Source organism: Colobus angolensis, unplaced genomic scaffold (assembly GCF_000951035.1).
Source record: "Colobus angolensis palliatus isolate OR3802 unplaced genomic scaffold, Cang.pa_1.0 Scaffold2, whole genome shotgun sequence".
In the NCBI taxonomy this organism is placed as follows: Eukaryota; Metazoa; Chordata; class Mammalia; order Primates; family Cercopithecidae; genus Colobus; species Colobus angolensis.
Window position 1 is genome coordinate 17020570 of NW_012115154.1, and position 23036 is coordinate 17043605.

Genomic DNA, 23036 nt, shown 5'->3' on the forward strand with positions numbered 1-23036 from the left:
GATTTAATGCTGATACAATTAGGACTGACTTACTAACTCTTTAAAGCTATCGGCTCTTTTAATTGGAGATGTTGAGGTTTCCTCATTTAACAAATAGGCAATTGGTTGTTTTTTCCTGTGACTTACAGTAGTTTCACTGTTTCGACACCCTGAAAATGGAAGAACCGAAAATTCAGACTAGAGTGGATTAGTTTGTGGTCCTGCTACTTTGTAGCATTAGAAGCTTGCCAAGTTTGATTGCGTCTTTGAATTAGTTTCTTCATCTGAAGAGGAAGGGTCAGAACTATCATTAAGGTTAACCTCTAATTGCCAGTGATTATATTTGGCTCTTAAGAACAAATACTTTTGGTACACATGCATAGCACATAAAGTTTCTGATTTACAAGTAGGTTATATACCGAAAGTTATGTGTCAGCATCTTAGAAAGAAGTATACTTGGCCGGGCACCCCATGGCTCACGCCTGTAATCCCAGCACTTTGGGAGGCTGAGGCAGGAGGATTGCTTGAGCTCAGGAGTACAAGACCAGCCTGGGCAACATGGCGAAACACCATCTCTACCCCAAAAAATAAATAAATAAATAATAAAAATTAGCCAGGCATGGTTGTCCTAACCTGTAGTCCCAGCTATTTGAGGTGGGAGGATCACCTGAGCCCAGGGAGTCGAGGCTGCAGTGAGCCATGATCACGCCACTGCACTCCAGCCTGAGCAAGAGTGATACCCTATTTAAAAATAAATAAACGAATAAGCACGCTTTATTCCGTCAGTGTAGCATTATGAGCATAGACCATGTCTGTTTACCGTTAAGAGTAAATAATGCCTAGAACGGTGCCTGACATATGGTAGCTTCCTACTAAACATTAAAACTAAGTAGTCACTAAAATTCTGTAATTTTCATAAGCCTGTTTAAATACCGTGTTGGGATATGTATATATTTGCAATGACCAAAATAATGTAAAACATGACTAAATGAAACAGCAAGACATAAATTTTAGCCGAAAATCCAATATTTGAAGGAAAAAGTTTAGAAGAAACGAGATAGAATTTTGTAGAGATTCTAAAGAGGGATTTTGAGCAAGTTCAGATGCTTGATGATACTGGTATTTTATTCCTAAATCTTCTTAAGACATATAGCTTTTCAGTTCCCTAATTTATTCCTTCATTTATTTCTGTAAAATATTTATTGAGCAGCATGCCAGGCTCTGTATGAGGTTCTCACGAGCCTGTGGGACTTGCACCCCAGTGAAGTGAGGGAGTTACAGTACAGAAACAAGTGCAGGATTATGGCCCGGAGTAAGTGTTAAGAAGGGAAAATCCCATTTAAAGGCAAACCTGAACATCTTCTGGGACTTCCTAGTAAGGCTCCTTTGAAAGTATGACTGGAAGCCAACTTGAAGAAGGGAAGGAACTCTCTAGAACTGTCTAGGCAGAAGCAGCAGCAAATGCAGAGCTCCTCTGGTGCGGAAAGGAGACTGGCATGGCCAGGGAAGGGACATCCGTGGGCTGCACCTGAGGGGAGGGCGGGGGAGAGTTGAGGTTTTGTAAGAGGCAAATGAAGGAGAGAAAAGGATCTGGTAGTGCCATGTTAAGGATTTCCCTTCTTCAAACTCTGCCTTGGCTCCCTGTTGCTCTTAGGGTGACAGCCTCTTCAGAATTAGGACGACACCGTCTTAGGATGACAGTGATTTTAGACAGCTGACTGCCACGTCAAGAATGATACAAGCAGACACAAGGTAGTCCAGTCTAGTTTAGACAATTAAAATAGTGGCCCAGGGCCGGGCACGGTGCCTCACGCCTGTAATCCCAGCACTTTGGGAGGCTGAGGCGGGCGGATCACAAGGTCAGGAGATCGAGACCACAGTGAAACCCCGTCTCTACTAAAAATACAAAAAATTAGCTGGGCGCGGTGGCGGGCGCCTGTAGTCCCAGCTACCGGAGAGGCTGAGGCAGGAGAATGGCGTGAACCCAGGAGGCAGAGCTTGCAGTGAGCCAAGATCGCGCCACTGCACTCCAGCCTGGGCAACGGAGTGAGACTCCGTCTAAAAAAAAAAAAAAAAAAAAAGTGGCCCAGGTAAGAGACGGCGATGATTACTAGAGGAGGAAGTAGAGATGAGCGAATGGATTTGAAGTGAAGTCCATAGCACTTGAGTGTGAAAGGGTGAGGGCTGTGGCATCAGACTCATTCCCAGGTTTCTGACTTGTGGATACATGTGTTGTTGCCACTTACTGACACAGACAAGGCTGATGGAGAAAGGCATTTGGGGGGCAGAGTAGAACATTTTTTTTCAGTTGCTGATAGAAATTATAAGACAAGTAAAAGGAAAAGGAGTAAAAGAGCATCTAGAGAGGTATGAGAAAGATCATCCAAGATAGAATTAACTGAACTATGAGTTTGGGGAATTTCAGTGATTATTTCCCCTTAGGAAAAAATTAAGTGATAGGGAAAGTAGGGTAGGTCCAAACAGTTGATGCTATCAGATGGCACCACCAGTCCAAAACATGCTTATTAGTAAGTGTGCTATTGACCCTCCCAAAGTAGATGATGAAAGGAAAGCATATGGAAACTACACACAGGAAACGTTTCCAGAGTGGTTGCTGAGTTGTCAGTTTCCTAAAACTTGAGGGAGTCCTTGTGTTAGATACTTTTATATTCCACATTTGAACATACCAATCTGAATGTAAGACATAAAATACTTTCAGGATCAGGAATGGTGTTGTAGATTTATAAAATATTAAGACCCACAGCCTAGAATATAAATAAATTAATTAGAGAATAGGTTTCAGTGGTTCAGACTTACTCCTTAAGCATGACCTCACAGGGTCCCTAAATGTGCGTTAGATCACACAGAGCTCTGCAATGCCATTGAGGATATAGGATGAGCTGAATTACTTGACAAGGTAACTCACACATAGGTTTGCAGGCTTCAGTAACCTAGCCTCATTGTTCCAGATCTCGTTTACTTCCCAGTAACATTTGTTTTATGAAACCATTAAAATAATTCAGTGTTTCTTCATTTGCACTGGAAATACCTATTTAAAACCTTTACGTTTTGATGGGATACACATAGATAGTCCTTAAATTATGTCTGTGATATTGTGCATTGAGAAGTACTGGTTTGATACAAGATTGAATACCTAAGTTACTTTACTTATGAGTCTAAGATGCTGAAGCATTATATATTGTATTTGGCATTAGCTCCGTATACTTAGAAATAGTAGCCACTGCCATGTGTTAAGCATTTACTCTGTGTTAAGTATTTTCTTACACATTATCTTATTTAAACTCTACAACATCCATTTGAGGAAAGTAGTTGGCCTCCATTTTGCAGACTAGGAAATTAAAGCTTAGAGAGGTTAAGAAATTCATCCAGTACTGCATGTACCTGCCTAGTAGGTGTGGCACTGAGCTTCAAACTCAGGTCTCTCTGAATTCGGAGTACATTTTAAATCTTGATAATTCTTGCCAGATTCCCTCCTTAGAAAGGGAGTGCTTATTTCCATTCATTTTCAGCCTCACCAACATTTGCATTCTCACTGAATTCTAAGAGAAAAGTTACTAAAAGTCCTAGGTAGCGCGTGAGATTGAGTGATTTTTCCTATTTATTAGCTGTTTGTGTTCCTGGGAACTTCCTGAGCATATCCTTTGCCCTTTTCTCTTTGAGTTTGTCTTTCTAATTGTCATCTAGGTCAAATGATATATTTTTTTGGTAACTTTAGAAGGCAGGGAAAGGCAACAGAGTTAGTTGTGCTTGTGCAAATTTTTACCCAGCTTTTCTCTTGAGTGCTACTATCGTAATGATTTTGAACTAAATAAGCATATTTTTGTACACAGACCATATAATTAACATGAATGTGTTTCCACATAGAGAAATGGTCTCTGGATTAGACTGGGCCCTGCTAATGCCTGCAGACTGAGTGTTTCTGTCAGTGTGTCTCACCCTATTACAGTACCCCAGTCCACTAATTCTCTTTATTTCTTCCTCAGGTTTGCCTGCAATGAGATTTCATTCTCTACATTTAAAGGACATCCTTTCTGAGCTGCTGTGAATAAATTTGGAATGGTACTGTATATTTTCGTCTAATGGAGAACTAGCTGTACTTTGAATAAGGATTGCTGCACTGGACGACTTTAGAACATCCCTCACAATGTCGTCAACCCGGAGTCAGAACCCCCACGGCCTGAAGCAGATTGGCCTGGACCAGATCTGGGACGACCTCAGAGCCGGCATCCAGCAGGTGTACACGCGGCAGAGCATGGCCAAGTCCAGATATATGGAGCTCTACACGTATCCTCCTGCCTAGCGCAGGTTGATTTGCTTAGAGTTTTGATTATTTACTAGTAAGACTTATGAATTATTAGAATTTTATATTGTTTTCTCCTCCCAGTTCATCATGTAAAATAATTGCAGGGTTCATTTTTAGCCTTAAGTTTTTGAACAGAGTAGAACTGGTTCATTTTTAGTCAAATGCAGTGCTGGGCAGTACAGTCACCACTGGGCACACGTGGCTGTTTACATTTGAAATATTTTAAAGGTTCAGTTCCTTAGGCACACTAGCTGTGTGTTGAGTAAATAAAACATTTCTGTCATTGTAGAAGGTTCCGTTGGGCAACTCTGGTCCAAAGCAAGGTCCTGAGGTTCTCAGCAGATCGTTTGTTTTACTGTCCATTTGTTTATATGTTGTCTATGACTGCTTTGTGTTATGAGAACAGAGTTAAGTAGTTGTATCAGGAACAGTTTTGTCCATGAAGCCTAAAATACTTACTACCTGCCCTTTTACAGGAAAAGTTCGTTGACCTGATCTAAAGGGATAGAACATCGAGCAAAAGTTTGCCTGTTATGGCCCTATTTTTTTGTGTGTTTGAGACAAGGTCTCGCTCTGTCACCGAGGCTGGAGTGCAGTGGTGTAATCACAGCTCACTGCAACCTCAACTGCCTGGGCTCAACCAGTCCTCCCATCTCAGCCTTCCAAGTAGCTGGGACCACAGACATGTGCCACCACACCTGGCCAATTTTTTTTCATCGTTTATAGAGACAGAGTCTTGCTATGTTGCCCAGGCTCTGGCCCTATTTTCTAAAGTACAATATCTAAAAAGAATTTTATTCCTTTTGTTTTTGGTCCATGATGTGCATGGGGGACTGTGCTGTATGCTACAAAGGTGATGAAGGTGGAGGGGATGCAGTTCCCGCTATTCATGTGGTTGGAGATGCACCAGCTAATTTGGAGGTTTTCTTGATTCCATACAAGTACAACATTGAAATTAGAGTTAAGCTTACTCAGGAGAGAGCAGATTGCCACTGTTTCTAGGACTTTAAAGTTGCTGATTCAACAGCTTCAGGTTTAAATTTTTAGAATATATCAGTTACTATCAAACTAGTTTTTGTGATATTCCAGTATGTTCTTACCTATGTTAATACTTCAGAATCCTAAAAAACAATTAAGTAGATATAAAACTATGTCAGTCTCGGAATTAGCATAAAATGTATTGTGTGTTTGCATATTTATATATGTATATACACTTACATATAGAATACTTTTAAAATAATAGCTTATTGAGATGTAATTACGTACCATAAAATTCAACCTTTTAAAAAGTATACAGTGCAGTGGTTTTTAGTATATTCACAGGGGTTTGCACCTATCACCACTATCTAACTTTAGAACATTTTAATCACCCCACAACGACATCTCGTACCCATTAGCAGTCACTCCTCATGCCCTTGTCCCCCCAGGCGCTGGCAACCGTCATTTACTTTGTCTCTGTGAATTTGCCCATTCTGTACATTTTGCGTAAATGGAATCATGCGATCTGCGGGCTGCCTCTGTGGCTTCTTTGACCTAGCATGGTTGGAGGCTTCATCCTTGTAGCACGTATCAGTGTGTACGTTGTTCCTGTTTATGACTCAATTGTATAGCTAGTCTGCATTTTGTTTGCCCATTGATCAGTGATGGAGATTTGGGTTTTTTCCACCTTTTGACGGTTACTAATACCACTGTAAACATTGTGTGAGAGTTTTTGAGTGGCTCTGTGACTTCTGGTCTCCAGGGTGTATACTCAGGAGTGGGATTGCAGGGTGCTGTGGTGGGTAGAATGCTTTTAAAGAAGATAGAGTCTTTGCCAACTGAGAGGCTATTGTGCCACCCAACAGCGTTCTGGCTTGCTAGGTATGGCATTTTCTCAATTCTTGTAAGAAAGCTGAAGGGTGGGGGTTCCACCGGTGAGGCAAGACACGGGTGGGATTTCTGATGTACAGAAAGCAGGAGAGCACTGCTCCAGAGCCCAAGGAGGTGTCACTGCTGATCTGTCTCTGGAGAATTTCTTTTTAAAATCCACCTTATTGAGATATAATTAATATGCCTTATAAGTCATGCCTTTTTTTTTTTTTTTTTTGAGGTAGAGTCTTGCTCTGTCACCCAGACTAAGTGCAGTGACACGATCTCAGCTCACTGCACCCTCTGCCTCCCAGGCTCAAACAGTCCTCCCATCTCAGCCTTCAAGTGTTTGGGGCCACAGGCACACACCACCATGCCCGGCAAATTTTTATTTTATTTTATTTTTTTCCTCTAGAGACTGTCTCACCAAGTTACCCAGGCTGGTCTCGAACTTCTGGGCTCAAGCATTCCGCCTGCCTCGGCCTTCCAGAGTGCTGGGATTACAGATATGAGCCACCACGCCCAGCCTTGGGAATTTCTTAATGTGTTCTTTCTTACTAAATCAGGTTGGTTCTTTTTCTGATGGGTTATTTTTGCTCATAAGACAGTGAGACTTTGTATGCTAGCAGAAGTTACCGAATTCTTGTATTCTACAAATAATTAAAATTGTACCTGCAACTTTAGTTTTTTTCAGGACTGCCACTCAAATTGGCCAGTTTTTTTTCCAGTTTTGTCTGAGAAAGTAATAGCTCCATATATTTACAAAAAATTGGAGAATCTAAACCAAGTCTAAACTATCTTTCTTTAATTCTTTGGACATTTTTATGAAATAATGGCTACAGTTTGAGTCCTGTGTGTCAGGCTTTGTGCTTCGAACCCTCCACACCTCATTAAGCCTTATCTCACCCCGGGCTGGTGGCAGTCACCTTCCTCTGTGGATAAGCTTCAGGAACCTAGTTGTATAGCAGCTAGTAGTGGTGGTGAGGCAAGTCTTAAGATTCTCAGCAGTCTGAATCTAGAATCGCCTTTAGACCCTCTATGTAGCCTTCAGCTACTATATTTGAATGGATCCCGTTTCTCAGAGTATTACATTTCTATATTTTCTTTGAGAAGTTGTGAAGTATTTTGATTAACTCTTCAATATATTAGGATAGAAGTGAAACAATAGAGTGTATACTTAACATTTATTAATTATTGCAAATCGTAAAATGTGATTTTATCCCAACTCTTCACGTATCTTTTCAGCATCACTGTGAGAACTGAAAGAATTTTGAGTTGTCTGTCATGTTTTTGTAGAGCCATCTTCACTTTAAGCCATTTACACATAGTACTTTTTGGAATTGTGTATATGTTGCCATTATTGCTGTTTTATTCGAGCCCCAGGTTGCATAACAGAGCAGTTTTTCAGAAGTTTTCTCTTACTGGTGTATATTTGATCGTTTTAAAATAATCTCCTAAAGGCTTGTTCACTGTGACATCTAACACATGCAGTTGTGAAAGGTTGCATTTCAGGGCAGGAGGTGCTTTGGAGTGGGGAAGGAGAAGCTGGCAGTGCCTCTCATCTGTTCTAGTATCACTCTGCAAAATTAGACATGCCTCATCAGCAGTTGGCAAAGGAAGTGGGTTAGAAAGGAAAACTGGTTGAGAGAAAAAGGAGGGATTCTTTTCCTTCCCCTAACTCTGGTTGGTAGTTAACAGCTAGAGTTTTACCCATTGTGTACCCTGGAGGAGAAAATTGAGTGTTTTTTAAGAAAAAGCAACTACTCCTTGCTGTAAAACAAATATTCTTGGAGCCTTTAGGAACCTGTGACATTTGTGGTTGCTGTAGCAGGGATGTGGGTTATTCTACAGCATAAATATTTATCTTGACTTTTCAACTCAAAATGGTGAAAGAAGGGAATTTTGGAAAAGCCAAAAATAAAAAATAAAAAAATAAGAAAAGATAGAAAAGAAAGTGACCAGAGCATCTGCAGACAGAAAGATCCACTTTGGTTAACTTGAGCCGTTTCTCAAAGACTTGGTTTTTCTCCTAAAGTTTTAGCCTTGAGCCATCACTCTCCACTGTGAGTCTATCTGTTAAGCGCTTCCAACTATTCACTTCTAGTTTTCTATGATGTCTTACATGTGTATAGTTACCATGCAGCAACTGTGTGTGTGTGTGTGTGTGTGTGTCAGAGACAGAGTCTCACTCTGTCAACCCAGGCTGGAGTGCAGTCATGGGTTCATGGCTCATTACAGCCTCAAGCTGGGGTCAGGTGATCACCCCGCCTCAGCCTCCAAGTAACTGGGACCACAGGCGCACACCACTACATCTGTCTAATTTTTGTATTTTTTGTAGAGACAGGGTTTCCTGTCTCTACAAATTTTTTTGTCTCACCATGTTGCCCAGGCTGGTCTGGAACTCCTGGACTCAAGTTATCCGCCCACCTGGGCCTCCCAAAATGCTGGGATTACAGGTATGAGCCACCGCACCCGGCCTGTTTTTCTTTTACAATAAAATACACAGAATAAAATTCTGTGCAGGTGGGTAAATACCAGGTTTCCTTCCTTTCGAATTTGAAATAGGTATTGGCATTTCTTATTCAGTTTATTGACTCCACTATATTTCAGGTGTTGTGCTTAGGTTGGAATACAAACATGGGTCCCGGCTAGAGAGGCATTTAAGGGGATGCAGTGAAGTATGAGGGTCCGGCCTAGCTTGTGCAGGTGTCAAGTCACGTGTTGGAGGTTTCTGTTCATTGTTCTGGGCCCCAGACCTACCTGTGTCTTGTTTCCAGGTCACGTACCTCAGATTCATAATTTTACCTTCTCTTGGCATCAGTTTAAACTTTCATGTTGATGTCTTTCTTTTTTTCTCTCTCTACCTGAATAAATTCTCATAAACTTTGAAGTTTCTGTTTGTCTTCCTGTACAGTGCTGTGGCCTGAATCAGTTTCTGTTCCTTAGCCTGCTTTTTCCAGTCTTCTTTTCCCCCACTAGCACCATAAGGATCTCTTTCATATTTGAGAATGAAATTGGTTGATTTGAGAATCATTCATTCATATTTGAGAATGAGAATGAGATTGATCTTGGTTGCTCTCAGTAAGTCACAACATAAGCACATTCAGAATTCACATTTAATCGTCTGTTTTGATGTTTTGTGATAAGATTCGTGATTGCTGGGGGTCGGGGCACTTTTTCACTCGAGTCAATCTCCTGAGCCCTTGGAGCCTACGGCTGTGCTTTGCAGGGACACTGTGCCAGGACACACTGGTCCCTGCTGCAACTCTGCACCTGCCAGTTGAGCAGTCCCGTCTTGGCTGCCGCCACCACTCTTTTCAGGTCCACACTCTGACCATCGCCTTCCCTTCCATAGGAGCTGCAGCTGCAGAGGAGTGCTCAGGTGGCAGCCGTCCTCCTTCACCTGCTCACTGCAAAATTCTCTCCTTTATAGAAAACCAAAATTTCAAAGAACAGCAGATCAAACAGAAGGAATAACAAATTGTCTTCAAAGTAGATTAATGATGATCCATGTCTGTTTTAGAATAACCATCTAGCCCAACAAATGTGTTTAGACACTTTTCATCTTGCACTCTTCATTTAGGAGTCTTACATTAATCTGATTCTGCTCACCTAATGAACATGGCTTACATCAAAGGAACCTAAACAGAGAAAGTTTTCATATTTTTCAGATGTAATCTTTCCTTCTCTTGTGTGTGTATAGATATATGTTTATCCATAGTTTTAGCATAAGTCTGTAAAAGGATATACTGGTTCACAGAAAGAAAAAATGCAGACAGTAAGCATATGGAAAAATGTTCAACCTTATAACTGTTAAGGAAATGAAGAATTAGGCCAGCCATGCTCACGCCTTTAATTTGGGAGGCCAATGCAGGTGGATCACTTGAGCTCAGGAGTTTGAGACCAATCTGGACAACATAGCAAAACCTTGTCTGTAAAAAAAAAAGGAAATAGCCAGGTGTGGTGGTGCATACCTGATACCTGTAGTCCCAACTACTCAGGAGGCTGAGGCAGGAGAATCACTTGCTCCTGGGAGGTCGAGGCTGCAGTGAGTCATGATCACACCAGCCTGAGCAATAGAGTGACACCCTATTTTTACCTATCATGTTGAAAAACATTGTTAAAAAATGACTATTACAGCCAGTGTTGGCGAGGAGACCAAGCGGTACAGTGCAGGCAGAAATGTTAGTTTGCTCTGATCTTTCTGGAGGGAAATTTAGAAATACATTTTTTTGTTTTCAGATAGCATCTGGCCCTTTCACCTAGGCTGGAGTGCAATGGCACGATCATAGCTCAGTGCAGCCTGCAACTCCTGGACTCAAGTGATTCCACCACCCACCCCGCCTCAACCTCCTGAATAGCTGGGACTGCAGGTGCACACCACCACACCTTATTTTTTATTTTTTGCAGACATGGAGTCTTGCTATATTGCCCAGGCTGGCCTTGAACTCCTGACTTCAAGCAATCCTCCCACGTTGGCCTCCCAAAGTTGGGGGGTTACAAGCATGAACCACACAAGCCTGGCCTGGAAATATATTTCTAGAGACATAAAAATGTACTGTGGCCCAGCAATTTGTTTATTTTTTAAACTTGATCCTAAGGAAATAGTTGTATTCAAAATCGCATGTGCAAGGCTCTTCGGCGTATTTCAATAATAGGAAACAATGGAAAACAACCTCAATCTTCAGTATTAAGGATTTGATGTAACTATAAACTGCATTTAAAAATGCAGTGAAGACTATTGACATGGAATAATGTTCGTAATATATTGCTGTGGGAAAGCAGGATGTGAAGTGGTATGTGAGTTGTGAACCATCAGCACACACTCCTGCTTTTGAAAACCTGTTTGTATACCATATGGAAAGGAACTGTCCCTTATAAGATGGTGAGCTTATAGATGAGTTTTTAAAAGTTGCTCTTCTTTGCCTTCTAGATTTTCAGTATAGGGCATGCATTTTAAAGTACTGTTTATTAGTTTGCCTTTTGCAAATGTTAAGTCCTAGCTTGCAAAATTCTCGCTACCTTTTACTACTGACCTAGTACTATTAAAATTACTCTTAGAATTGAGAAATTATATATCTGTCTTGAAGTAAGACCCTGTAGAAATTATGAGATTGCATACTTGTCACAAGTGATTTTTTTTTTTGGTTGGGGGTGGGGTTAGTATAAATATGGCAACTATGGCATGTTCTTCAGCTATTTTTCAAAGTTTGATTCATGGGATATATACTCAGAGTACTCTGAACATTATGTAACACAGTTTTTAGTTCATTATAATCAATTGCAATTAGTGTTTGCTTTTGAAGTATGCTATTAGATGTGAATTTATTTGCTTCGTATAGGATATTTCTTTTCAGAAATGCACCTACCCACAGACTGGACAGGACTTTATTCTTTTATGACTACAGATGGATTATACAGAATAGTATCTGAGCCTGCTGTTTTGCCATTTGGTACAGGTTAACTTGTTAATGTGTGAAGATAGGAAGTACTGTGTGTGTGTGTGTGTATTTATTTATTTTTCAGAGGGTGTCTTGCTCTGTTGCCCAGGCTGGAGTGCAGTGGTGTGATTTTGGCTCACTGCAACCTCCGCGTCCTGGTTCAAGCTGTTCTCGTACCTCAACCTCCCGAGTGGCTGGGATTTCAGGTGTGCACCACCTTGCCTGGCTAATTTTTGTATTTTTAGTAGAGACTGGGTTTCATGTTAGCCAGGCTGGTCTCGAGCTCCTGACCTCAAGCGATCTGTCTGCCTCGACCTCCCAAAGTGCTGGGATTACAGAGGTGAGCCACCACACCCGGCCTAGGAAGTACTGTATTTTTAATAAAACTTTTAGTGCAGAGTCTTTCCATGTGATTTTAATAGAAGTTACTTGTTTAAATTTCCACTTCTTAAATCGCATTTGGGAAACAAGTGGTAGTAAGAAATGGTTCTGTTCTGTTTAGTTTTGCTTCTTTGATTGAATTTGCTTTTCTTTTAGCTAAGGAGAATGGTTGGAGTTTGGCAATAACTAAAAGTCAAGAATTGATTCCCCAGATGTGTTGACTTCAGAAATAAGGCATGGTGCTGTGGGTAACAGAGACATTTGAGAACACTGGCTCCGTCACCTTGCTGCTCACTTTATATTACATTAGTAGTAAATGCTGAACTCCGGGAAGGCAGTCTATTGGTGAGGCCTAAGTCACCCACATGGTGCCTGGCACTGGGCAGGTGCCCAGAGGGTGTCTGCTTGCTGAAAGGTGAGATGTGAAGCTTTTCATCTAATAGGACCCTTTCACAGCTACTTGCCCCTGCCCATCAGTACAGAAGCATACCTTGGCGGACAACGTTTCATGGACGACAGAAGAGTTGTAGGACCTATGTGGAGGCTGAACTAGGCTTGGCTCTTGGACATAAACCCCTGTACCATGTTACACCATTTCCCCACCTGCCTGCGGAGGAGGCCCCAGATACCTGCTTACATTCTCACCTGCTTTCTGGCCAAAGAAGCTCTCAGAGGACCTTCAGCAAAGAACCTCAGAGTTTTAAAAGTCAAACGTATGGGTTTGTTAGAGTCTATGGCTGCCTTAGTATAAAATACCTAATCTATTGTTTGCTGAATGAAACTTTTATTGCCTTGTAGACTTTTAATTTTTTATCTCTGATGTTTTTGCTTTTTCTTATTTCATCTTAATTCCTATGTTTAACTTTTCCTCATACTCTGTTTTAATTTTTTTCCTTTAAGAATAACTTTAGATGTGACCATTTTTCTCCTAAAGATTAGTCATAGTTCATTTTTCTACTCTTCTAAAGTAAATGATTTATGAACACTTAATTTGTGTGCATGTTGGGGCAACAGGTGGTGAGTGTGGCGTCCTTGGGGCAGCGGGTTGGGGTAGCAGCAGGAGCCCACACCATAGAGAGCAGCCAGGAGGCTCCGGCCCTGTCCTTTCACGCAGGCGCCCTTCAGGGCTCATTCTTCAGGAAAATGGCACACCTGATAATTCAGGAATACATCCGTTTTACAGTCCTTCCTTGAACATGGGGAATTCTCCCCTTCCAGATAATATACTTGAATTATCCCAAGAGCTCTTTTTCCTCAGGTCTCATACCTGTGGGGTCTGAGGAGGGGCTGGTGCCCTGGACAGATCTCCCTTAGGCAGCTTCTGATCACATGAAGAGCCTGCTCGTTCCATTTCTGATAACATTTCTCCATATAGTTCAGTTGATTTAAAGCTGAGATAAAAATACGATGAAGCTAAGACTGTGTGTCATCAGAGCTATATAAGATCTGCTTTCACTCCTGCCTCCGCTGACTCAGCCTGGATTCAAAGCACAGTTGATCCTGTTCTTTAGGCAAAGGTGCCCTAGACTGGGGGCATCTCTTGGGCTGCCATGTAAACTTCATGTCCATTGAGCACCTTTTTATATGCTCATTGACCATTCGTGTGTCATCTTTTGTAAAGTGTCCAAGTCTTTTGCCTCCTGTTTTTTCCATTTTTGGGATATTTTGCTTTTTGTTAGTTTTAGTTATTTATATGTCAAGGGTACCAGTGTTTTGTCAGATATATTTTGCTAATATTTTCTTCAAGTCTGAGGCTTGCTAATCATTTTCTTAACGGCGTCTTTGGGTGAGCAAATGTGTATTTTGGGGAAACGTAATTTATTGGTTTTATTTTTTTTTGCAGTTATTGCCTCTGTGACATAAGAAACCTTTGCCTCAATCTCAAAGATATTTTGTGTTTTCCTCATAAGACTTTATGGTTTGGGCATTTACTGTTAGATCTGTGATCCACCTGGAGTTAACTTTTGCATATGGTGTGCAGTAAGCCTTGAGGTTAAATTTTCACTGTGTGGATATCCAATTATTCCAGTGCCATTTGTTGAAAAAGACTTTTCCTCAGTGGGCTGGCAACTTCTTGTCAATTTCTACCCCAAAAGTTGATTGATTGGAATGGTATTGAATGTTTTTAATGGCTTTTTTTTTTTTTTTTTTTTGAGACAGAGTTTTGCTGTTTGCCCAGGCTGGAGTGCAATGGCGTGATCTTGGCTCACTGCAACCTCCACCTCACGGGTTCAAGCGATTCTCCTGCCTCAGCCTCCTGAGTAGCTGGGATGACAGGTGCATGCCACCACACCCAGCTAATTTTTTTGTATTTTTAGTAGAGATGGGGTTTCACCATGTTGGCCAGGCTGGTCTTGAACTCCTGACCTCCAGTAATCCACCTACCTCGGCCTCCCAAAGTGCTGGAATTACAGGTCTGAGCCACTGTGCCTGGCCTTAATGGCTTTGTTGAGATATAATTCACATAGGATACAATGCACTCATTTAAAGTGTACGTTTCATTAGTTTCTGGTATATTCACAGATAATGTTCATCTGTCACATTCAATTTTAGAAGATTTTCATCATCTGAAAAAGAAACCCTGTGCCCTTTAGTTATTGCTTCCTTCTTACCCCCTCCTTCTGCTAATGTACTTTCTGTCTCTATAAATTCGCCTATTCTGAATATTTTGAGTAAATATAACTATATGATATGTGGTGTTATGGACTTAATTGTGCCCTTCCTCCATTCATATCTTGAAACTCTAACCCCCAGTGTATTTGGATGGTATTTGGAGGTAAGGTTCTTTGGGGGAATAATCAAGGTTAAATAAGATCGTGAGGGTGGGGCCTTACCCTGATACGATTAGTGTCCTTATGAGAAGAGGAAGAGACACCAGAGAGCTCTCTCCCCACATACACAGAGGAAAGGCCATGTGAGGACACAGCGAGAAGGCGACCGTCTGCAACCCTGGAAGAGAGCCCTCACCAGAAACCAACCCTGACAGTACCTTGAGCTCGGACCTCTAGTCTCCAGAACTGTGAGAAAATAAATTCCTGTTGTTTAAGCCGTCTAGTCTGTGGTATTTTGTTATGGCAGCCTAAGCAGACTAATACATGTGGTCTTTTGTGACTGGCTTTCTTCCACTTAGTATAATGTTTTCAAACTCATCCATGTTGTAGCATATGTCAGTACTTCATTTTTATGATAAAATAAGATTCCATTCTGTGGATATACCACATTTTGTTTATTCATTCGTCAGGTGGTGGACAGTTGGGTTATTTCCACCTTTTACTATTACGAATAGTGCTGCTGTAAATATTTGTGTACAGGTTTCTATGTAGACATATATTTTCATTTTTCTTAGATGCCTACAAGTGTAATTTCTGGGTCAGATGGTAACTCTGTGTTTAACCATTTGCAGAACTGCCAAATTATTTTCCAAAGTGGCTGCATTATTTTACTTTCCCACCAGCAGTGTATGAGGGTTCCAGTTTCTCCATATTCTGGCCAACACTTGTTGTGTTGTGTTGTACTTATTGGTTTATTTATTTTGAGACAGAATCTTGCTGTCATTCAGGCTGGAGTGCGTGGCGAGATCTCAGCTCACTGCAACCTCTGCCTCTTAGGTTCAAGCGATTCCCCTGCCTCAGCCTCCCGAGTAGCTGGAACCACAGGTGCGCACCACCATGCCCAGCAATTTTGGTGTTTGTAGTAGAGACAGGGTTTCATCATTGTTGGCCAGGCTCGTCTCGAACTCCTGGCCTCAAGTGATTCTCCTACCTTGGCTTCCCAAAGTTCTGGGATCGCAGGCATGAGCCACCACATCCAGCTCAACACTTATTATTTTCTGACTTTTTGATTCTAGCCATCCTAGAGGGAATGAAGTAGTATCTCATTGTGGTTTCAGTGTGCACCCTTATTGAAAATCAGGTTCCGCAGACTCATGGGTTTATTACTGTCATTTTGTAGTAAGTTTTGAAATTGTGATGTTTGAGTCCTCTAATATTCTTTTTGAAGATTATTTTGGCTCTTTTGAGTCTCTTGTAGTTCCATATGAGTTTTGGAATCAGCTTATTACTTCCCACAATGAAACCAACTGGGATTCTGATAGAGATTACATTGAATCTGTGGATCAATTTGGACAGTGTATTTGTCTGTTCTCATGCTGCTAATAAAGACATACCCAAGACTGGGTAATTTGTAAAGGAAAGACGTTTAATGGACTCACAGTCCCACATGACTGGGGAGGCCTCACAATCATGGCAGAAGGCAAAGGAGAAGCAAAGGCACGTCTTACATGGCAATAGGCAAGAGATCTTACGCAGGGAAACTCCCATTTATAAAAACTGACAGATTCTGTGAGACTTATTCACTACCACAAGAACACTATCAGGGAAACTGCTTTCATGATTCAGTTATCTCCGCCTTGCCCTTGACACGTGGGGATTATTACAGTTCAAGGTGCTATTTGGGTGGGGACACAGCCAAACCATGTCAGGGAGTATTGCCATTGTAATAATTCTTAAATCTTTCTACCTTTTCTGTTTTTTGTTTGTTTGTTTGTTTGTTTTTTGAGATGGAGTCTTGTTACCCAGACTGGAGTGCAGTGGCATGTTCTTGGCTCACTGCAGTCTCCGCCTCCCAGGTTCAAGTGATTCTCCTGCCTCAGCCTCCTGAGTAGCTGGGATTACAGACATGCACCACCACGCCCAGCTAATTTTTGTATTTTTAGTAGAGACTGGGTGTTCGACCATGTTGGCCAGGCTAGTCTCAAATTCTTGACCTCAAATGATCCACCTGCCTCGGCCTCCCAAAGTTCTGGGATTACAGGCATCAGCCATCATGCCCAACCCTTTCTACCTTTTTTGATATAAGTGTTTGAAAATATAAATTTCCTTGTAAGGATTTTTAGCCTCATTCCACAAATTTTGTTATATCATATCTTCATTATCATTTAGTTCAAAACTCTTTGACCTTTGTATTATATAGAAAGATATTGTTTAGAAATACTGGATTTTCCCGGGTAGCTTATTGTTACTACTTCCTAATTATAATTCCATTTTGATCAGAGAACACGCTGTATAATTTTAGTCCTTTTAAATGTATTGAAACGTGTTTAATGGCCCAGAAAAAGCCTATCTTGGTGAACATACCATGCACTCTTAAAGAATGTTGATTCTGCAGCTGTTGGCTGTAGACAGTGATGTGCTGGAGCTGGATCAGATCAGCTTGCAGGAGATGATTGTGCCCATCTCTCCCCAGCTCCCTGTGTGTGATATTGTCCTGTTGGTAGTTTGCATCTGTCACGGTAGGAACCTTACACAATAGACATCTACAAAGGCTACGAATCAGGGCTTTTTGTTTTTTCTTTTCTCTTTTTATCCCCACTCAGAGAGCTAATTTACCAGTATACCACTGGGTGTAGAATGTTATACCTGCCTGTTAAGTTATGACTTAAGGTGATTGATAGTCTTAACAGATCATCCAAGTCGTGGTTGATATTTTTCCTGTGGTCTGGTTGCTGACAGGAATGTTGAATCTTATCCTGTGATTGTGAAATTGTCTCCTTTACCCTTTAATTCTGTCAAATTTTCATATATTTCAGGCTGGGTGTGGTGGCTCATGCCTGTAATCCCAGCACTTTGGGAGGCCAAGGCAGGCAGATCACCTGAGGCCAGGAGTTCAAGACCAGCCTGGCCAGCATGATGAAACCCTGTCTCTACTAAAAATACAAAAATTAGCTGGTCATGGTGGCGGGTGCCTGTAGTTATTCTGGAGGCTGAGGCAGGAGAATCGCTTGAACCCAGGAGGCAGAGGTTGCAGTGAGCCGAGATGGCACCACTGCACTCCAGCCTATGTGACAGAGTAAAACTCCATCTCAAAAAACAAATTTTTTTTCACATATTTTGAAACTCTGTTGTTAGATAAAAATACATTTGCCAATATGTCTTTTAAGTACATTTATTATGAAATGTGTCCCTTTTTATCCCTGGTAGTAATTTGTTGTCTTGATAGTTACAGCTTCTTTAGCCTCTTCCTATGCTTAATGTTTGCATGATAATCTTTTTCCATCCATTTGCTTTCAACCTATATGTATTTTTATATTTAAATTGTGTCCCTCATGTCAACGCATAGCACGGTCTTGCTGCTTTGCCCCTTCTAACCATCTCTGTCTTTTAATTGTAGTTTTAGCCCTTTAACATTTGTTGTAATTATTAATAGATTAATTTTAGGCCTACCATTTTGTTATTTTTTTTCTCCCCTTAAAAATTTTCTTTGTTCTTGCTTTCACCCTTCTTTAGGATTATTTGAAATTTTTTTATAGTTCCTTTTTAATGTATTTGTTGGTTGTTTAGCTATACCTCTGCAGAGTGTGTGTGTGTATAAGAGAGAAGAAGAAAGAAGGACTAAAGAGATTGCTCTAGGGATATAGTACACATTTTTCTTAACATTCTATTTAGAGTTAAGATTGTATTACATCATATAAAATGTAGAGGAATTGTAGTTGTATAGTTTCATTTACTACCCCATCCCTCTCCTTTGTATTACTTGTACATATGTTTTTAAAGCCACAAGACGATATTATAAATTTTTGTTTTAAACCATCCTTTGTGTTTTAAAGAATTAAGAAAAGTATATTTACCCAGATATTTACTATTTCTACTGCTCTTCATTCCTTCCCAAAGATGTAGCATTCTATTGTAGTGTCAGTTTGCTTCCACCCAAAATGCAGGTCTGTACTATGAATTCCCTTCGTTTTATTTTACCTGAAAATAGCATTATTTTGCCTTCATCTTTGAAGGATATTTTCACTGGCTATAGAATTACATTGATTTCTTTTTTTCTTTCAGCATTTTTTTTTTTCTTTCACCACTTAAACATGTTATTGCCCTGTCTCCTGACCTTTGTAGTTTTTGATGAGAAGTTACTGGTCATTTGAATTCTTTTTCTACGTTACGTTATTTTTCGCTGTCTGCTTTCAAGATTTTTCCCCCTTTGGTTTTCTAGCAGTTTTAATCTTTTTTTTTCCTCTCAAGAGTTGATCATTTTTGTTGGTCTGTCTTCAAACCCATGACTCTTGTCTTGATTTTGCTGTCAAGACCATCCAATGAGTAATTTATTCTAGATTTCCTGGTACTGCAGTTCTAGAATTTTTATTTTGTTCTTTTTCATGGTTTCTATTTTTGTGCTGCAATGTTCATTGATTATGAACATATTTTTCTGTATCTTTGACTATAACTATGATAGTTGCTTTAGAGTCTTTGTCTCCCAATTCCAACATTTGGGTCAACTCCAGCTGGTGTCTGTTGATTGTCTTTTGTCTTGAGAGTGGATCTCATTTTCCTGTTTCTTTTACATCAACACTGTTGGACTATGCCGTTCCCTTCTTCCGACACTAGGCCACCTTTCAGTATACACCTCCTTTTGGTGGTTCTCTGGTGCCTTCAAGACCATTGTTTTAATATATTTTCCAGAGTTGATCGTTATTTGCCTGAAATGTGGTTAGGTGCTTTGGTACTAAAATTGGAATCATGGTTTAAGTAATTGAAAGTTTTAAAGGCTCTACAGTGGCTATTAGGATGAAGATGGAGTGGAGGTGGGGGTAGAAAGGAGATGTGTTCTCTATTTGCAGGAAATCCATAATTTACGCAAACGTTGATTGGTCAAAGAACAAAACAAGCATATGATTTAAAGACATGTACATATCCAGCTAAAAATGAAGAGCTAAGTCTAGAAACAGTAAAAGATGGTTCCCACTATGGGTGGGGAGGGTTGGATCATAACGCTCTGGCTTGTTCTTTAGCTATTTTGCTTGTTTCATCTCTTCAATTTAGACATAAGTTGAACCTAAATTGTCATAAGCAGGAAGTCTCCTAACCACTATCATCTAATGCTTTCCATTCCTGACTAGATAATGGTGAGGAGTGATGCTAATTTGAAAATGAATGTGGTGTTAAACTGAGTAGAAACTTTAAAACAGCTTTTAAGAGGTGTTGGTTTTGTTTAAATTGTACCTTTCAATCTGTTTTGTGAGGCCCCTTGCCTGTGTGTGTATGTGACGTCTCTGAGGGGTGGGCTTGGAGGAGGAAGTAATGGTGCAGAGGGGGCAGTGTTCTGGGCACTGAGCTTTCCTCCACAAAGAACACTTGGTGAGAATGAAAGGATTCTGTGGGCACAAGTTTAAAACCCATAGCCCTGCTCTCTAGAAGCAACTGCTACATTGATTCATTGATTCAAGGGCATCACAAAGTCAGTGCACATAGTACAGTAGTTGGCCAGGTATCAGTGATGACCTAGTCGTCATCACTGCATCAGTGCACACTTGAGTGCAGCCTTGTTGTTTCCGTCAGCAAATCATTTAAGGACCACTGCAAGAATCTGCCCTGAAAGAACAAACCTTTGGATATCAAGAAAGCTCAGGATCAGGCTTAGAAAGTAGATGGGCGCAGATCAAGAGAAAATCTGGAGTTAGTCTTGGACTACTACTAAGAAGTGCTAACACACTTAGTGGCTCAGAGGACTACGTCATATGGAAAAACACATTCTTAGTAAGAGTCATAATGATTCAGAATGGACTCTGTGTAAAAACATTTTGGCAATATCCTAGCCGATCTATTTAGCTTTTCTTGATCCACTTGCAAGGATATTAGGATAAATCTGTTTAAGTCTAAAACAGGTGATTCTTTAGTAAGTAAAAGTAAAAATTCCATGTGATGAAAGTGCATTCTAATTGGCAGCATTTTCTTTACTTAGTGATACCTAATGATACATGTTACGATTGATGTCTTAGCTGAAATTTGATAAATATATTGCAGTATTTTTCACCACCATCTATTCCATGACATTGTTAAAAAACTGCGTACTCTGTCTGTCTTCAGATGGATCTGACAGTGGGTTTAACTAATTCCCTTTGTTTGACAAATACCTTGTTACAAGTTTTTTGCCATTAGGAGCAATGCTGTGATAGTTTGCTAGCTAAGTATTAGTACACTTCCGTGATGATTTCCCTGTGATAAATGCTTATGAATACAATTGCTGTATCAAAAGGAATGCACTTATTGAAGGCTTTTGAATATTTCCAGATTTTACTTCAGAAACGGTGTAATTGTGTACACTCTTACCTCAAGCACATGGAAGCTCCCATTTTCCTGCACTTTAGCTGTTGTTGGGTTTGTTTTTTAAAAAACCTTTGTTAATTTAGTAGCTGGGAAGCAATAGATTGCCAAGGAACAGAAGTCACGCTGAACTAAATAACCTAAAACATCCTGGAACCAAATACCAAAAGCTGGGTGCTGTGTGAAATACAGCAAAGTGTAAGGCTCTGCACAGAAGTAAGAGGGAATTCCCAGGCATCTGAAGAAGAGAAGAGAGCTAAAAATGAAGGCACTACCCATTGTGAGCCTCTGTGTGGCAGCATGAGGATTTGAGCAAGGTAGGCTGGCACGTAGGGTCACACAGAGAAGGAAACAAAGCCTTATGCCTGGCCGGGAGGGGCTGGGAGCTGACGTTTCCATGGAAACCTGGAAGACAGAAGCCTAAATACCCTTTAGTGTATAGGTGAACTGAAAAAAATAATAATCGACGTACTCTCCCAGGAAAGCAACTAGTAAAGGATTTAAGCTGAGCTCTGGATGTAAGGAGAGTGGGGAAAAGTCTGTCTTTAGAATAAAGGAACAAAACACTATGGAAAACAAGACAGGTTTTTAAAAGAGAAATTCTATAAACATAAAATGAAGTCATTAAAATTAAACAGTAAATCTGACACAACTGAAAGAGAATCACTTAACCAGATGACAGATCAGGAAAAATTAGAAAATTTGAACAAAGATAAAGTGATAGAATATCACTGAAGACTTTCGACCGAGGTATAGAAGGTAACATGAAAATATCTCACATACTCGTAATAGAAGAGCTAGGAGAAAATAGGGGACCAGAAATATTTGAAGAGGTAATAGAATCTTTCAGAATTGTTGTCAGGCAAAGTGGGCATGTCATATTTTAAGGTAATTAACCATTTCGAGAATGTATAACTCCAAAATAAAACAAGAGCTATAAGGGAACAAGTAAACTACCATTCCAGTAGAAGGGGAAAGGGAGGAAAACCAGAAACGTAGAAAAAGAGTTAAAATAGATAATACAAAATAGGATGGTAGAAATTAATCCAAATAACAGTATAAAACAGTTTACCTAAAACCAAACCCATCTATCAGATAATATTAGACTCATTTTTTTAAAAAAGTTAGTTATGCTGCGGTGGTTTACAGTAGACACACCAAAACACAGAAACAAAGGTTGAAAATAAAGGGCTGGAACAAAGACATTTAAGGAAAATTCTAACCAAAAGATAGGTATAATAATATCAGATACCATAAGTTTCTAAGGCAATATTGTTAGAAATAAACATGGTTACTTCCTAATGACAAAAGGTACAGGTTACCAGGAATGTAATTTCAAATATGTATATTAGTTAACACTGCCTCAAAATATGACAGATATTTTAGAGAATTGTAAGAAAAATTGATAAAACTATTGGGAGATTTCACTAAAAATTTCTTGGTAATTAATAAACAGACAAATCAGAAACAATATAGAAGATCTGAAAAACAGAGTTGACCAGCTCTGACGGGTCCCTGTATCCAACAGAAATGGGCGTTCTTTTTAGGCACATGTGAAATAATGGCCTACGCTGTTCTGGCCCAGCAGAAATTACATACTTGGCAACAAGTCTCATCACATTTTAAGGAAACTATCAAAAAGATAACATTCTCATGTTTCTGCAATTTAATTTTAAAATAAAATTAAATTTTTTTGAAGGTAAAAAAATACATTTTGGAAATCTAAACTGTTTAACTCTTAGAAGAGAACAAACAGTGGAAAAGAGAAAATATAACTGAATGATAAGGAAAACACTGTGGGAGGCATAGGTGGGCAGATCACCTGAGGTCAGGAGTTCGAGACCAGCCTGACCAATGTAGAGAAACCCCATCTCTACTGAAAACATGAAAATTAGCCAGGCGTGGTGGTGTGCGCCTGTAATCCCCATCACTCGGGAGGCTAAGGCAGGAGAATCACTTGAACCC

At 40.2% G+C, this 23036-nt stretch overlaps 1 protein-coding gene across 2 annotated transcripts in view; it reads left to right on the forward strand.

Moving 5' to 3' along the window:
• Window positions 1-23036, forward strand: part of CUL1 (cullin 1) — a 104799-nt gene that overhangs the window by 29026 nt on the left and 52737 nt on the right. For both annotated transcript variants that reach the window (XM_011941416.1, XM_011941415.1), the window contains exon 2: window positions 3984-4284. In XM_011941416.1, coding sequence (XP_011796806.1) covers window positions 4145-4284 — 140 coding nt within the window. In that variant the 5' untranslated portion in view covers window positions 3984-4144. The remainder of the gene's footprint in view (window positions 1-3983; window positions 4285-23036) is intronic.